This window comes from Phlebotomus argentipes, unplaced genomic scaffold, assembly GCF_947086385.1.
Source record: "Phlebotomus argentipes unplaced genomic scaffold, Phlebotomus argentipes genome assembly contig_5, whole genome shotgun sequence".
Classification (NCBI taxonomy): Eukaryota; Metazoa; Arthropoda; class Insecta; order Diptera; family Psychodidae; genus Phlebotomus; species Phlebotomus argentipes.
Window position 1 is genome coordinate 7,875,259 of NW_026776165.1, and position 15,696 is coordinate 7,890,954.

At 41.6% G+C, this 15,696-nt stretch overlaps 2 protein-coding genes across 3 annotated transcripts; one reads left to right on the plus strand and one right to left on the minus strand.

Moving 5' to 3' along the window:
* Positions 1-805: 805 nt before the first annotated feature.
* Positions 806-15,254, minus strand: LOC132255928 (MOXD1 homolog 1). The gene is made up of 11 exons (XM_059752101.1): positions 14,973-15,254; positions 8,473-8,625; positions 6,193-6,363; positions 5,458-5,570; positions 3,831-4,024; positions 3,672-3,773; positions 2,986-3,365; positions 2,175-2,377; positions 1,394-1,554; positions 1,150-1,316; positions 806-1,064 (listed from the first exon to the last, which is right to left on the minus strand). Exons 1-11 carry the CDS (start codon positions 15,252-15,254, stop codon positions 897-899), a joined length of 2,094 nt encoding a protein of 697 aa, XP_059608084.1. The 3' UTR covers positions 806-896.
* LOC132265998 (ankyrin repeat domain-containing protein 50) lies at positions 7,533-8,570 on the plus strand. Of its 2 annotated transcripts, none has more exons than XM_059766819.1 (3): positions 7,533-7,713; positions 7,772-8,164; positions 8,224-8,570. In XM_059766819.1, exons 2-3 carry the CDS (start codon positions 7,852-7,854, stop codon positions 8,379-8,381), a joined length of 471 nt encoding a protein of 156 aa, XP_059622802.1. In that variant the 5' UTR covers positions 7,533-7,713; positions 7,772-7,851; the 3' UTR covers positions 8,382-8,570. The 2 variants fall into 2 exon arrangements, with proteins under 2 accessions (XP_059622802.1, XP_059622801.1); XM_059766818.1 differs by having other exon boundaries at positions 7,533-7,709.
* Positions 15,255-15,696: the final 442 nt, after the last annotated feature.

Sequence of the window (15,696 nt, forward strand, 5' to 3'; positions counted from 1 at the left end):
TAATCATCGATGTTTTGATCTCACGAAGAGGAAAAAAAGGCAATGGAGAAATTCGCTCTCGTAAAGATTGCCCCAACCAATTTTACATCCATCAATTTATTGGGTGAAATAAAATGGAAAATTCACCCTCTTAGACTCAAACGATGTATTTAAATGGCAACGGGGATGGACAGTGTGTGTGTGTGCGTATTGATGCTGATGTGAAAAAATTGGTGAAAATATCATTTTCTCAGTCGACAGCATCGTAAAGGCAACATCATAGCGAATATCAATATCGTAATTTTTATTGAATTGCTCGTGTCTAGCATCGACTTTTGGTGGAAATTGGACGATATTTTATCCTCTTCCGCATAAACAATGATCAAAGTTTCGCCTCTGAGCCACGAATCGCCGCCGCAATCGATAAATTTATGAAAATTGATATCACACATCGAAGCTCGTCATACTACAAATCCAGTGATGTAGTAAATATTGCGGTTCTCACTGAACTTTTCCCATCCTTTTACTGCATAACTTGACATCTTGTGCAAGAAGATGCGACCGTAAAGTTGTATAGAAATGTTCTTGAGCGAATTTTGGAATAAAAATTGAAATGATATGGGAAAAAATGGAAAGAAGACCGGGAAAGGGTTGAAGAAAAGTCAAATCTCTATTGTTTTTGTGGTGTGCAATGTTGCTGAAACTATGAATAACAGCAGCCTCGTCTACTCCATTGGGTGTAATCGTCTGAAAAGCCGCGAAGCGAAGGTGCGTGACAGTAGATGATCAATTCTCATTCACACAATTTATTTCATCGATTCTCTGACTTATCATCATCTGTCTGGGCGTGAAGATGGGAACAAATGTACAGGTTGCGAATAAATAATAAATTACACACGAAGGGCGACAAGGAATGACTAACACACGAGCGTGCGGAGCATCGAGATCAGCAGCACGAGGCTCATCAGCGTCCTGGCCAGAGCGCAGCTCGACGAGGCGATGTCGTCGATGTTGATGTGATAGGGACAGTGACTCGCTGGCTTGATGAAGGTGGTGAAGTTGGGATACTTGAGAATTTCACTTGCCTAGAGAGGAGGAAAATTGCGTAAGTAATGCTATCCATCGTCAACGAGAGCGTCTCTCGTGTGGAAAATTGCTTTTTCTTCTCACAATTGAAATTGACTCGTTGGACACTCGGCAGAATGTCATGTGTTTCCCCGTGAGAATTGTCTGCTCCACGCGTCGCGTGAACAGTGGCTCAGACCACGGCAGCTGGTTGAGGTGCGAGAGGAAGGTCCTGTCGTGAAACTCCACCGGATCCGATATGATGAGCTTATCTGCGTGAGCAAGAGATGCGGAAACATTGTATTATCCTGCGAGGATGGGAGATTTACCGAGAAAAAAAAACACTCACTCAGTATTGATTCCTGATAGAGAACATCCTCTTCATCCACAAAGCTGTACTCTTTGGCGTTTTTCAGTGCTTCGATGGCTTTTCGATTCTCCTCGTCATCGACATTTCCACCTGGAGGGTAGTTTGGAAAAATGGTGGTTGGCAGCAGATCCAGAATGTTTCTGGGAAAATATAATTCATGTATTAATCCATGATAAAAACCTGATTCACTCTCGTATCACTGTTTTCCACATGAATTAAAAAAAATATATATGGAAAATACAAGGGAAAATAATTCCAAATTAGCAGATACAAGTGGAATTTGGATTTAAAATACAATACGTACTACATATATTCCATATTCTGTGTATTATCAAAAAATGCCAAACTTCACAGAAACTGTTCGCACACTTTTTCCTCATATTCTTTCAACTCCCAGTGACAAAGAATTCGCTGAGCAGTGAATAAATCAATTCATTGTCACTAAGCTATTGTGAAACTTATCGATTGTCTCCCATAAACGAGCCCAAAGAATTCAAAGGCAACTTTAGAGAATCCACTTCACTGTCATGGCATCTCCTGGGTGACTTATTAAAGATATATGGACGGAATCCCAAGTCCAAAAACCCCCCAAAAGCTGGGAAAAAGTGTGCTCACAGAAATAGGGTGAAGAATTTCAATAACATCTAATTTATAGAGAGCACAATGCTTTTTTTTATGTAATGCCAGTGAAAAATTCGCAGAAGTATTTTTGAAATGCGGGAAAAGGATCTGTAGTCGCTCGTGGCAAATTAATGCTTACCCATTGTACAGGAATAAATTTTCCACATCTGTCATGTTCATGGAGTAGAATTGATACACGCCGAAGGTCTCGAAGAATTCCTTCACGGGCGTCATGCTGTAGCAGCCAGCCAAGTCAATGCGCGGATAGTATGTTATGAAGGATAGACACATCTCCTGTTTTGTGGAATATCCTCCCAACGTGGGCCGTTTTCTGCCAATTGTCTGCGAAAAACAGTAAACAATAAGATCACGCGTAATGCTTTTCCTGCGAAAATCATCAGTCAATACCACAGAAATATGCATTAAAGACCAATTTTTTTCGGGAAATTTGTGTTCCCTTCTGTATTGACGCGTGAATAAAAATAAACTGAAATTCTATTTCTATATTTTCTCAATCGTGAAATTAAAATTATTTGGCCTAGTTGATTCATAAATTGTAAAATTGGTGGAATTTCGAATTAAATTAGTATGAATTTCATCATAATGTATTATTGAAGAAAAATATGAAAAAAAGTTTTAATAGACAGTTGAATGCGCTCTCTTAAATTGCCAAAAAGAAGATGCTACGAGTAACAAAAACTTTGAGTAGATAATTACTTTATTTTGTTATCTGTCTGACAGAACGAATGAAGATGACAAAATTAAACAAAGGTCGGTCAGTATTAAATAGACAATACTAACAACTTTGAAGACAGTTGATACAACGTGCCAAAGAACGCGTTCAATGCCATAATCGTAATCGTAAATGTACAATAAAATGATTCTGTGTGGTTTTGCAAGCAAATCTCATTTGATATGGAAGACAGACGAGAAGTGGTGCAGATTCTCACCTCGTAAGCGCAGTCAGTGATGAGATAGTCACCGGGGAGGATTGTCGTCTCATTGGCAAATTGACGCACTTGCTGATAGGTGAAGTCGTAGTTGTCATCCTCGATGATTCTCTCGAGTTCTTGTCCGTCGCGCACGTGTCTCAACTTCATCCGCCTGCCGGCCACGTGCGAGTGAAGGGTGGCCGAGATGAGCCTGATGCCGGCCTCTGGGAAGATGGCCCCAGTGCACGAGGGTCCGCAGATGCCGACGTTCCGGTACAACTTCTGGCCAGGCGGAATCATTTGCGTATCGGAAATGGACACTCCAGAAATCATCATTCCGGCGTCGTTCCTCCTCAGTTGGCGCGTGTAGTGAATGCGAAAGCCCGAGTGATCAATTACTATGTTGGGGAAGAAGAAGTCACAACATCAATCCAATAAGCAACTCATTTCAGAGAGGGTTTCATCACATAGAGAATTTAGAGGGAAATGGAATACATAAGCGAGACTTAGTTGGGCTTTAGAAGAGTGGAATTATTTCGAGAGAGAAAAAGCTTGCAATGTGTGGCAATTGAACCAATAAATTCCCACTCAATTCCTTTCCAGGGTCACAGCAACAAAAGAATCAATACATTGGCTAGAGGACAATTTAATGCATGAGCAATATTAATGCTCTTTTTTTGCCACTTATTCGCTACTCAACTCACCTCTCTTAGCTCGCGGATTATCGTAGTGAATCTCCAGCATGTAGTATTTGGCCGAATGTTTGCCGCCCAGTGGGATTCCTGCGTGATCCGGCAGGAATTGGCCTGGATAAATGGAAGAGTCAGTGAGCTTTGCTAGCGTGAAGAATGGCATACACTCACCGGAAGCGCCCACCGCCCACACGGCCACTGGTGTGATGCAAGAGTCCCAGTCACGTGGTGTGAGCAAATTGCTGTTGCAAACCGCCCCACTGCTCTTCACCCACACGTCCCAAGAGTGCGGATCGGAGCCCGGATAGGAGGAAGTGGAGCACTCAAAGAGTGTCATGTGGTGAACAAGTGGTTTCTTCGTGGAGCTGCAGAGTGAAGATGGAATTTCATGAACAATTTGGTAAAATCGTGTGCGGAGAAACACCTCTTCACCACCCATCTTCAACACAATCAAGCACAACTTAACTCAATTACACGCAAATTTATCACTCCTTGCAATTTAACTCATTGACTCAAAACATCCCCTCAGTTTACCCATGACTAGAGTAGCAAAATTGAAATTATCCTTGCGAGAATTAGGGGGAAAAGCACAGAATAGTTCGGGTTGGAAATGTAATAAAGAAAATGAATGGCACACCAAACTGCCTTACCACATCTTCAATTACGTTAAATTTTTGGCACTTTAGGATCTTCTCTGCTGTTTAATCAATACGTTTAGCAAAACTGGAAAAGACACTCTGGTATTGTTAACAGTCTTTCTTGCAAATAGGCGGAACATTCGCGTGGGCGGGGCTTCGCAAATTGCATTCAGTTCATCGCTATCAAATTCTGTACTAAATTCTATTTTTCAACATTGTGCCGTGGAACTGAAAGCTCTGCCAACAATGTAGTAGAAACAGTATAAAAAAGCACTGTCGATAAATAGGCAGGGCATTCAAGTGGGCGTGGTCTACATATTAACAAACAATGAATTGAGTCTAAAAATTGGCAGATTTATTTGCGTGCTTTGAGCATAATTTTGATCAACAGTTTAAACACCTCAAATACATTGAAGTTTTTATTTGTAGAGTTGGAAAAGTAATTGCTTTCCATCGCTTTGACTTATTTCCTTTTCACGTCCCTCCGTGAAAATAAATTTAAGTGTAATTCAGCATGTTATTCTAGACACTATAAATATGTATTTTATTAATGAGTTTTAGGAGTGTGAAACATGTAAAACAAACAAACCTCAATCAATCAGTTTCCGTGCGTAAAGTTCATATACATAGATGAACACAATGTATCTCAAAGAGGACATATCAATTTGTACGCTGTCCATGAACACACGAAGAGTGGAATTTTGGTTATTAATAGACAACCCTCTAAAAATATCCGTATATCTTTCACTTACCCTCAAAATGAGAATGTCTTTTAATAGACAGTATTCCGAGGCGATCAAGGAGTTGGATTAAAATCCACTCCTACACTCAAAAAGTGAAAACCCTCCTGTTATCCACTCTGTCATTTAGTCGTAATCCACAAGAAGCCAAAATAAAGCCTCGAGAGAGAGAGCCGAAAGAAGCTCTCAATAATCACGCAATAATCATCCACATAAATCATATTTCAGTCAAATTGAACTGAATGTGAAATTACTCAAATCCCAAGCAACAGGCATCGAAGTGAACAATGCTGAGTCCTTTCAAGACAACCAGTAATTAATTTCCCAGGAGAAATCCTTTGTAGGCATACAAAGTATTGTGAGATTGATTCCACAAAGGATCCTCTCACTGTCTTTTATCACGAATATGAGCCAATTTACCTTTCCTTGGTCAGAAGTGCCTCGTATCCGATTATGTGGTGCTTGTCATGCAGAATTGGCGCCTTGAGGATCTTGCACCAGTAAAGTGTGTCCATGTTTGACTCCACAGAGACCTGCAAAATGAAACTCATCAGCTTTTCTTCTCCCTCATTGGCCATCGATTGAGCGGTGAAATGAGCTCAGACGACGCTTCAATCAAGCTTTTAGAGGGGATCATTTCGCTCCAAGAGCTCCTAAAATACATTTCTTATGTGTGATTCTTGGATGTGGCAAATGAATCATGAATAAAGGTGACACATCTCAATCTTTGATTTTCGATTCAGCAATCACAACAATAGTGAAGATATTACGTGTGCGAAGGAGTGATTCACCTTCGTACAGAAGACTCTCTTAACGTGTCGCGGGGGTTTGGAAAATGTGAACTCAGGAGTCTGGAAAAGCGATTTTCCATTACTGTGGCATTAACTTATCTTGTGCCAAAAAAGGGGTGTGCATAAATATCACTCGTCAACATCTTCCGCCCACGATTTCTCTTCAGGCCTCCGCCCTGCACGTGGATTCGGCGTTTCTCATACACAGGGAGAAAAAGCTCAGGGAAATTCCTCCGCGAGAGCAATGTCAATTTGCCTATATTTGAATTTTAAGCAAACACAAATATTCAGCACCTTGAGCTTCGTGTCACTTGTGGGGACAAATTTAATTCGCAGGTGTGCTTGACGGTAAAAAATCACTTACATTCCTCACTGTTACGTCCCACTGCCTCACATCCTTGATGGTGGCCGGCCGACGAAATTGCGGTCCAGTCAAGTGCAATGATTTGGCACCTCGATTGCGGCCGTGACCCCTCAGATCGCCATGCGTGGGATCCTCATCTCCGAACGACCATAAAACCTTTAGTGTGTTGCTCTGCAAGAGAGAAGGAAGACTTTTATTTGCTGCCTTTACTGCCCTTCGCCATGCACTCGTGACCGCCGGAAATTCAAGCTAAATACAAAGTGGAATGAAAATCATGTGCTGATGAGGATTCGACATCCTAGAAATTCTTCAATATGATTTTCTCAAAATTTCTCCACCACACAAAACGAATCTGAAAGCTTGCATTCATCATCACTCCTACTAGAGATTCAAGAAACACTCAAATTGATGGAAAGCATGAGAAAACCAGTGAAATGCTATCATGTAATGTGTGTTAAACTTTTATCTCCTCTCTTGGTAATTTTTCATCCCAGTTTCACATCAAGAGGAGGGACAATCGCTTGACAAAAAGCACACTCGTGTGCTCCTGACGTTGGCGGAAGACGTAAAACTTTGACGAGATTTGCAGTAATGCGAACAAACTCGTCCTTTGCCATTTCAATTGAGAAAATTAAATCTTAATTGCTCAAGCAAGCAAACCCCCTCAATGAATTCTTCTGAGCGCTTAAAGTGTTACTGTGAATTTTACTCTCTCCAGGAAAATCCTCTGCATTGTTATTGCAAAATCTCGCCATTTTCACACTTCACTCGTCAACATTAATCTCCTTAATTGCTTCACCACAATATCGATCCCAATTATCACTGTTGTTGAATGAAATTTTCTCAATTCCACAATAGCATTGGCTCGGCAAATTGGAGTCATGAGTGTAGTTTCTAGGATATGTTATGAACTCTTCTCACAATCACAGATAATCTACTTTGTAGCTTTGAAGTCCATTACTCACTTCCTGCGACATTCCTCAAAATAACCCCATCTTTGATCAATAGCGAAAGCCTTCATGGGATTTAAGGGAAGTGGGAAAAGGAATTTTTGTGACTTTGATCTCTTTCGCACGAATAAATTCATCGTATAAATGTGAGAATAGAACGGAAAACTCGGCCTTTTCTAAATAGTGGAAGGCGGGGCACTCGGTAAGCATTGGACACAAGATATTTTATTATTATCCTACAATTCTCTTTGATAACTCAAAGGAATTCATTCTATTTCAACCAATGAAGATTTGCAATTCAACTCAGTGCGAAATTGTGGTGTTCAAGGTGGCTCCGCACTCCTCTAATGTGTGTTATCACGACAATAGTACTGTTTTATTGATTTCCCGTTTCTCACTCAATCAAATCTCAATTGCTGAAAATCATGGGAGCGTGCATTGATCAACGCCAGAGTGTCGTCAGTTCGGTGCTGTGTCTCAATTCAAGTGCGTGATTGTCCCCATGTTTAACCGTGAAGTTTGTTGATTTTACACCGCTTGCACGCGAATCAGCCGTGACAATGTCCGGTAGGTGAGCAAGAGGTGTAATTCCCGGACAACTCTCACTCATTTTTGCGTCTCTCTGGCAGAAATATTCCACTGTGTCCTCACTAATGACCACTCGAAGCTGCAGCTTCTCCTGACCACGTCCCCAGAGTGGGTCGATATTATGGACGAGAATGGCGACACGCCATTGATGGTGGCATCGAAGCTGGGACATGTGAAATGCGTCCAAACACTCATATCTAATGGGGCGGATGTTCTTCACGTCAATCGCACTGGCCTCAATGCACTGACCATGGCCGCACTGTCGGGATCCGTGATGACGATGAGCAACCTCCTGAAGGTCACTTCCATGGAGCACTACATGAAGATGAGCCTCGTCCCGCCCCTGGTAGCCGCAATTTTCGGCGGCCATGCGGACGCCGTTGACTTCCTCATGCAATTCCACACTCCGCTTAGCAAAACAGTCACGAGAGAGGGTGAATTTATGACATAGAAATGCATTTTGGTCAATATTTGTCATTATATTGCTTTGCAGGGAATTCACCTCTCATGTTATCCATCATGTTTGACCGGTCCGACGTGACAGATCTCTTCAGTGACGAACCGGGATTCTTGAAAAACGCCCTGGGAATGACTGCCAGCGACATCACAGAGTACAAGCAAACATTCATGACGCGCTCTAGCTCTGATTAGGCAATCGTTGGGGTGCACTTTCGCGGAAGGGATCAACTCAAAGGCGGATTAATTGGATGGGAGCTTTGCAGAAGGACAGAAAAATACTTACACCGAGTGGTAAATCGTGTGGATCGCATGTCTCGAGGCTCCGGCGAAATTGGATCTGAGTGTGGGTGGCGTTCTGAGTGCCCTCCTCCACCACATAGTTCTGAGTGTCATCCTGAATTGGTGCTCCATTACCACTGGATGGTCCGTGACAATCCTGCAAAGTGAACCACAAACACATGAGATTTATTCACAAATTAAATTTAAATTAATCTCTTTACTCCTGATTCTTGTCCTGATTCCATTTCCCACATCTAAATCACATCTAACCAATCGTGCCATATTCAATTACACTTCCGCCGTGATTGTAAATCCCACAATTTTATGAAATTAAAGATGAATGGAAAATACGTAAGTGATTCCTCTGCTCTACGTAGTCACTCTAGGTTAGAGCGCCGCATCATCCACCTGAAGTGTGGCTTAATTGTCTGCACGCGTGGGCAAGAAGTGAGTCGGATTGCAATTAAATTGATTTGAAATCCAACACGAAGGGTTAATGGAGTGGTATTAATTGATAAATAGCCGTCAAGTCTAAGTTAGAGCTTGGAAATTTACCGCGACAGGGGAAAAAGGCTGCACATCATGAGTTTGCAAATGGATTACACTGAAAGTCGTTAGTCGTTCTCAAGTATTTAGTTACAAAATAATGATAATTCTCCATGCGGGCAATATATAACATTTCTGGGTCAAACATCCGAGTGAGAATTGACCGCCGGTCCTCTGCAAATTGCCTGTTTGTTACAAAATACAACCATTTGGTGAGGGCGAGTTGGGGTGATCTGTTTGATTACCTCCAATTAGACGGCATCGATTCCAACAGAACATCGCCCAATGGACCCGAACTACAAATGAACATGTGCTATGTATTGTTCAAGTGACTAAATTCCATTGAATCACTTTATACCCTTTAAGTTGAATTGCCGAAATTTCCCATTCGGAATCCTTATCAGACAATAATATTCATTGTAAAATATTGCCAGATCGTGAAAAAGTTCACACGAAAGTTTTTTCCAGTCAGGTTTGCGAAATAATATGGTGATAAGATGAGAAGTTATACGGCGAGATGCGTGACTTTTACCTTGAGAATTCTGAGGGGAAATTGTGATGGTGTTGACAGAAAGAAGGTTCATAATGTTTCCTGTTTGTAATCTCATTGGCCTCATAAAATAATTTTCGTTGGCACTTTTCTCGTTCAACTATATGTTTTCCTACCTTCTTTTCTAGGTTTGTCAAGACCCGAAAGAGAAGGAGGACACGTGAAAATTTGCCAAAATAGCAATTGAGATTAAGGGGGACATAAAAGGAGCAAGAAAAGAGTAGCAAATTGAGTTGCTTCATCCCTCGGGGGATGATGTAAAAGAGGCAGAATTGAAACATAGGTCTCATGTGCATGACTTAACTTGGGTGTTTTCACCAAAAAAAACTCTAGTGGAAAACCACTAAATCATTCTCCACATATCCTGGGAATAATTCAAACACAGCTTCGAAGAAGATTTGAAACATTCAATGTGAATTTAATGAGTAGATAATTTACAGCTGAAGAGAAAATCTTTCGTGAAATTTCCCTAAAAACCCCAAATTGCTGTCACGTGTATTTTCTCCGTACGACTTTAATTACGCTTTACTCAATTTCATACACCACAAATGCGTTATATTACATCAATGACTTTTATTCCGGTTCTGTTTAGCGGCACCGCAATAAAAAGTACTTCAAACACCTTTGGCATGAAACGCAAGCTTTCATGAACATTCATTGAAATTTCTGCCCTCACGCAGAATGTTTGGGTGGAAAGTGGAAAACCCCAATTGAGGTGAAATCAAAGAACGGCTCATTCACAGCTTTCAACATCCCGAATGCGTGAAAAGGATCTGGAGCGTGTCAATTAGCTGTAATCGGAAGCAATAAAATATGCTCATTTTATTCCTGCCATTTCCTTTATGCTCTTGAATGTTAACTTTAACCAGAAACAGTGACTGTTCTTGTAAGACAAGACCAACAATTGTAGCGTCAGCGGAAGATGTAAAAGCTTAAATGATTTTCCCCTCTCGTCAATTCATAATTAATGTATCGCGAGAGGTATGATTTTCAAAGCAGAAAAAGTCAATTTCATATAGTCTACAAAATTTGCCTCAAGTCCCTCAAGTGCTAATGGGATTTCATGGAACGAGCTTTAAAATAGTTTTACTTTTGAAAGGTATTGAAAGACTCCTGGGTATATTTTGGTCATGAGCTGCGTCGGAAAATTTAATTACTCCACCACATGATTCTATCCTTTTCCCCAGACTGACAGCGAGAGACACTCTAATTTGCATGTGAGTGGCACAACTTTAATGCGATATATAGCAAATCCTCATGTTTCTCGCATACAACGCATGTTGTGGAACAATAAAGCTTATACTCATCTATGAATTCATCCCACAATTCACCACTATTCTACTATTCATCTGCCAGAGAGTTTTCTTAAGCTTTTTTCCTTTGTCTCTCCATTTCCCCCCAACCATTCTGTGTCATCCAATATCTTTTCCGAGTGTCGTATTTCCACCCCTACAGAGCCACCCGCCAAATCCACCGCTCGCGACTCGTGAAACATGAGCAATTGTCCCTGCAGCTGCCACATGCGTCACGTTTGCCGCCGTCAGGAGCCTGGCCCCAGCGAAGGTGGGGTCGCCTAAGGCGAAGAAGACTTAAGCCTCGGCCACACTCAGATAAAAAAACATCGACAACTACTCAGCATCGTGCATTCTCTGAGAATAATTAGCCCTCTGTGGGCGGAGCATTCGAGTGGGCGGGGCCAAACATATCCTTCTGTTTACCTACAATTTACCCACTCGATTGGGTATAATAACTTTTTCCTCAGTGCGTAACTGATGATGAAACTTCATCTTTCTCTTTTTCCTCATAAAACAACACAATTCTTATGATTGTGGCAGAAAATGAAGGGTCGCGAAAATAAAGAGAAATGCTTATGTAAATGGGGGTCGTCTTTAGGTAAATTCATCATCGAGAAAAAAAGACAGGCACTCTGGCTTGAAAACTGAGAACAAACTTTCCATCTGTACCACAAAATGTGACTCAAGATACGCGGTTTGATGTTGAAGGGTGAATTTCAGCAATTTCAGTATAGATCAATATCTATGGAGATTCGAAACAGTGATACTAAAACTTCTCGCTCAATTATTTCCATGCCACATAATCATTAGGAATTTCTCACCAGAAGTTAAGAGATTGATATCGATAGACATGTAATTTCCCAGAGGGAAATTCCTGGTTTCATTTCATGTAATCAAATTGTGTCATGTGCAGTATTGTGTCAAAGAAGGCTTCTCAGATTTCTCGGGCTTGCAGAAAAGCGTGCGGTGTGAGAACGCAATATCCATCATGAGCTTGCAGAATCGCCATATCAATTTTCCAATTTGAGGCTATCATTGTGGAGATTATGAATGGCGCTCTCGTGCGACCATCGAGGCTCTTTTACATCAAGCGGATTGCAATTGGATTGAATTGCTTTCAATCTTTGTCAAGAGAATCCTATGATTGATATCAAAATTATTCCATTGTGAGAATGGAAGTGGAATTGGATTTATTGTTTACACACGTTCACAATTTACAAATTGCGTGTAATAGAAGTGCGGTGTCAATTAACTTTTATATTGAATCTCATGAGACTTCTTCGCAAGAAGACCCGCCCCTCTATAAGCCCCGCCCTCTGTTATGGTAAATCTACTCCTCGAAACCCGAAATTGAAGATTATATCGCTCACCCGCTTTCCTATTGCATCTGTTGGCAAAAGAAAGACCTCTTCACGAAATTGTACACAATGTGCTGGATTGTTTGACTCTCTGGCATATATTTCACGGCAGATGCAATGCGAATTGCGGACAAATAAATGGTAAGAACGCGCCGCCTAGAGCAGATGTTAGAGCACGTGTAGAGCAACAAATTGCTATTGGCGTTTTTCCACAATAAATCGCCGCACAATGAATGAAGCCCATGAATAAAAGAAAGGGTTTGTTCAGTGATTTGTCCATCCTTCGAGAACCATGTCGATTGCAGGGCAGGAAATCATCAATTACTGACCCTTTTTCATCCGTTTGAAGCTCCTCAATGTCACATTTGAGAGACGTAATGCAGAGTGAAATGTTCAAATGTCTCCTCACTTTAAGGTGTAAATTTGATAAATTCTGTCGAGTTTTCCCCTTCGAATAGCATAAATTACAGAGGAAAAGTCTGTGAGGGAATTTTAATGTGTGCAGATTTTTGTGGCTTCGTCTTATTTACTTTTCTACTTGTAAATTAAAACAGAGAGCCTCTCTGTGGCAACAATGTGATCATCAAAGCGTATTTCCTGCAATCTCTCCCCGTCAATCACCTCATTTGGAGATTCCTATTACAACGTCCTGCCGGCAGTGCTTTCTGCGTCACAATTTGCTAAAGACGGGCCTCAAAATCCCTCTCCTTTTCGACCAAGGCACAGACAGCACATTCGAAAAGGAGTTGATCAATAGAGGAATCTACAAAATTGGTTGGAATTTTTATTCTCCCTCTCGTTTTTTCTCGCCAACTCTATTGAAAAGACCATCCTCAAGCTCAACCACTGAGGAATTCCCTTGGTAATCTCTGATGAGTTCTTTTGTAGCGAAATTCCACTGTAGAGAAGCTACAAGCATGAAAATCCTCGAGTCCACACACAAGCTGTGCGCACACAAAAAAAAAGAAGCATCACGTCTCCAGAATTTGTGCAATCTTGCTGGGATTTTCATCCATGGCCAAACGCCAAGTGGTCCAGCAGAAGAGCGAACGTTCTGCGCACCACGAAAATGTGGAGATTGTATTTTAATTAATGAAATTTTGCCATATTCGCGGGTGTTTGGAGCTGTGTTTTTTACGCTCGGGCACACGAAGAACCTCATTTGCATTCGCGTCAGGTGATTCACTTGCAGATCATGGCATTGAATACAAAGAGGTCTGCCCAGTGTCTCTCGCTGTCCAGAGCGCCGGTGGGAATGGGATGATTCGAATGTAGTGAAAATACACACTGAGTGAAGACGAAAAAAGTGATTTGAAAGTGCGAAGATGGTCATTTTGAATTCCTTCGGCGTCGCACTACTCAAAATTCTACACACTGAGTACATTTTCACCCGATAAATCGCATGAGAGATCGAATTAACATCGTGAGACTATTTCATGCGACTGAATGAAAAGTTATTCAATCTGTTGCTGATAAAATATACAGATTACGTGTCAAAAATCTGTGGCAGTGATCTTATCAATTGAGACTATGAATAATTTGTACTTCAATTGCACTATGGAATTCCATATAATTCAGAAGTGGAATTGAAAGCACGATTAGACTGCATGAAAATTATTATGTTTTGTCACTAGAATAAAGCTTACTAGAAAAGCTGAAAATTCCCACAGTCGATGGACTTAATTTTGTGATCAAAACCAATACAAGAAATTATCAGGAAAAAAAGGTTAATTGGCATCGCCTTAACAAGTCATGAACGGTGCTCGTGGAAGCAAGTTCTGGCAAGTTCTAGAACGACTTTTTGATTAGTTGATAGAATATGAGCACAACTAAGTTCTTCTCTCCCTATTAATAAAAGATAAATTGTCTCACTGACGCTGAGACAGTGATTTGAAGATCTCTCGACAGAACCACAAACGACAGCTGAAGTGGTGAAACTTCTTGTTCTTGCCATGTGAATCATTCAGTGAAGTCTGCGAAGAAACTTGGACCTGCTCTTGAGCAATTAATTAAATTGATTGCAATCTTTTCCAACCATGCTCTTCCCATCGATATCTCACAGTCAATCCGCACAATATAATCTCTCACAGCTCCGCAGAACGAGACGTGGCGGCCAGAAAAAGTGCCTCATCAATAAATTGCTGTGTGCAGAAAAATTAACAAGAGAGATTTGTGGTGGATCTCTTTTTCGCGCAGACTTTTGCATCTCTGGATATACGCACTAATGGGCTATTTTGCGATTTGGTGTGTTGGCGAAAAACATGAAGAGGATCAGCGAAATCACAACCGGTTCTGTGGCAAGATCAATTTCGGCGGGACAGAGCGTGCATGAAGACGATCCCAGGTAGCCGACTAGCCACTTCCTGCGCCTCAATTGCCGGCAAAAGTGTGGTTCTCTCCTGGTCGAGAGAATATTGCACGCAATGTGCGAATGCAGCGCGATTAAGAGATGGTGTAATTTATGTGAAAAAGACCACGTCTCGTTCTGCCACCATTTCTATACCCAAAGACCGTCACTGAAAACATCCCATTTCAGTGCTCACAAATTCTTCAATAGGGGTTGAAAAATGCCGTGGCATTGTTCGATGGAACAATTGTGCTGAAGGAATTTTTTGCAAGGCAAAAAACGACCCAAAGTTCCAATTTTAGTCTCACATTTGAAGATATCCTTTTCTAAATGGATTGGAATAGCATTCATCAAACAGTGAAGCTGAAAATAGAAATAATGCAGAATTCTCAATTCTCGCTTCCTCACCAGAATATGTGCCTTTCCCGATCGATCGTCAATCCACGCGAGAACCAAGTCTGAATTGGTCATCTTGCCACTCTTGTAGGAGAATCCCAGACCGATGAATCCTCGTGTATTCACTGTAATCCTAAATGTGACTTCTTTGGCTTCGACACTCCACTCCATGAGATACAGTCCATTGGCGTCCATCACCTCGGAACGCATCCACTCGCGACGCCCATGATGCGATCGCGCCTCCGTCAGCGCCAGCAGGCTGGCCAGGAGCCACAGAATCACCCGAAGCCGCATTGTCTTAGCTCTCTTGCACAGTGAACGATTCGGTGAGACGCGCACGATCGCTGCCTGACCTCATCATTGCGACACAGACGCCAAACTGACGCTCGAGGCAGAAGGTAGCTGAGCCAAGAGGTAGAGCTGCGAGTTGCGAGCAGATGTTTTGCCGGGAAGTGGATGGAATGAAACAGGGGCTTCTTTACTCACACACCGAATCCATCAACCGCATATGGAATGGGGAGATCGTCGTGTTCAGCAGCAACTCGCGCATTGTCGCGCACATTGAGGAACAATTGGAATGAATAATGCCACTCTAAACGAGAAATCTACTTTTAAATATCCATGATACTTTTATTAAACCTTCCAAATCATATTCATAATAATAAAGAGTCGCATTGTTCTCATAAACTACACAGATATCTCTAGAAATGTTCAAATGCTCACCAAAAATGTCGTA

What these genes read in the sequence shown, in the direction of transcription:
- LOC132265998 (XM_059766818.1), top strand. An exon ending in CAAAACAGTCACGAGAGAGG is followed by an intron (nt 8,165 to 8,223) that starts GTGAATTTATGA and finishes ATTGCTTTGCAG; the next exon opens with GGAATTCACCTCTCATGTTA.
- LOC132255928 (XM_059752101.1), bottom strand. Translation starts at nt 15,254, where the DNA reads ATGCGGCTTCGGGTGATTCTGTGGCTCCTGGCCAGCCTGCTGGCGCTG. An exon ending in CACACGATTTACCACTCGGT is followed by an intron (nt 6,364 to 8,472) that starts GTAAGTATTTTT and finishes TCTCTCTTGCAG; the next exon opens with AGCAACACACTAAAGGTTTT. An exon ending in CCAACGAGTCAATTTCAATT is followed by an intron (nt 1,065 to 1,149) that starts GTGAGAAGAAAA and finishes CCTCCTCTCTAG; the next exon opens with GCAAGTGAAATTCTCAAGTA.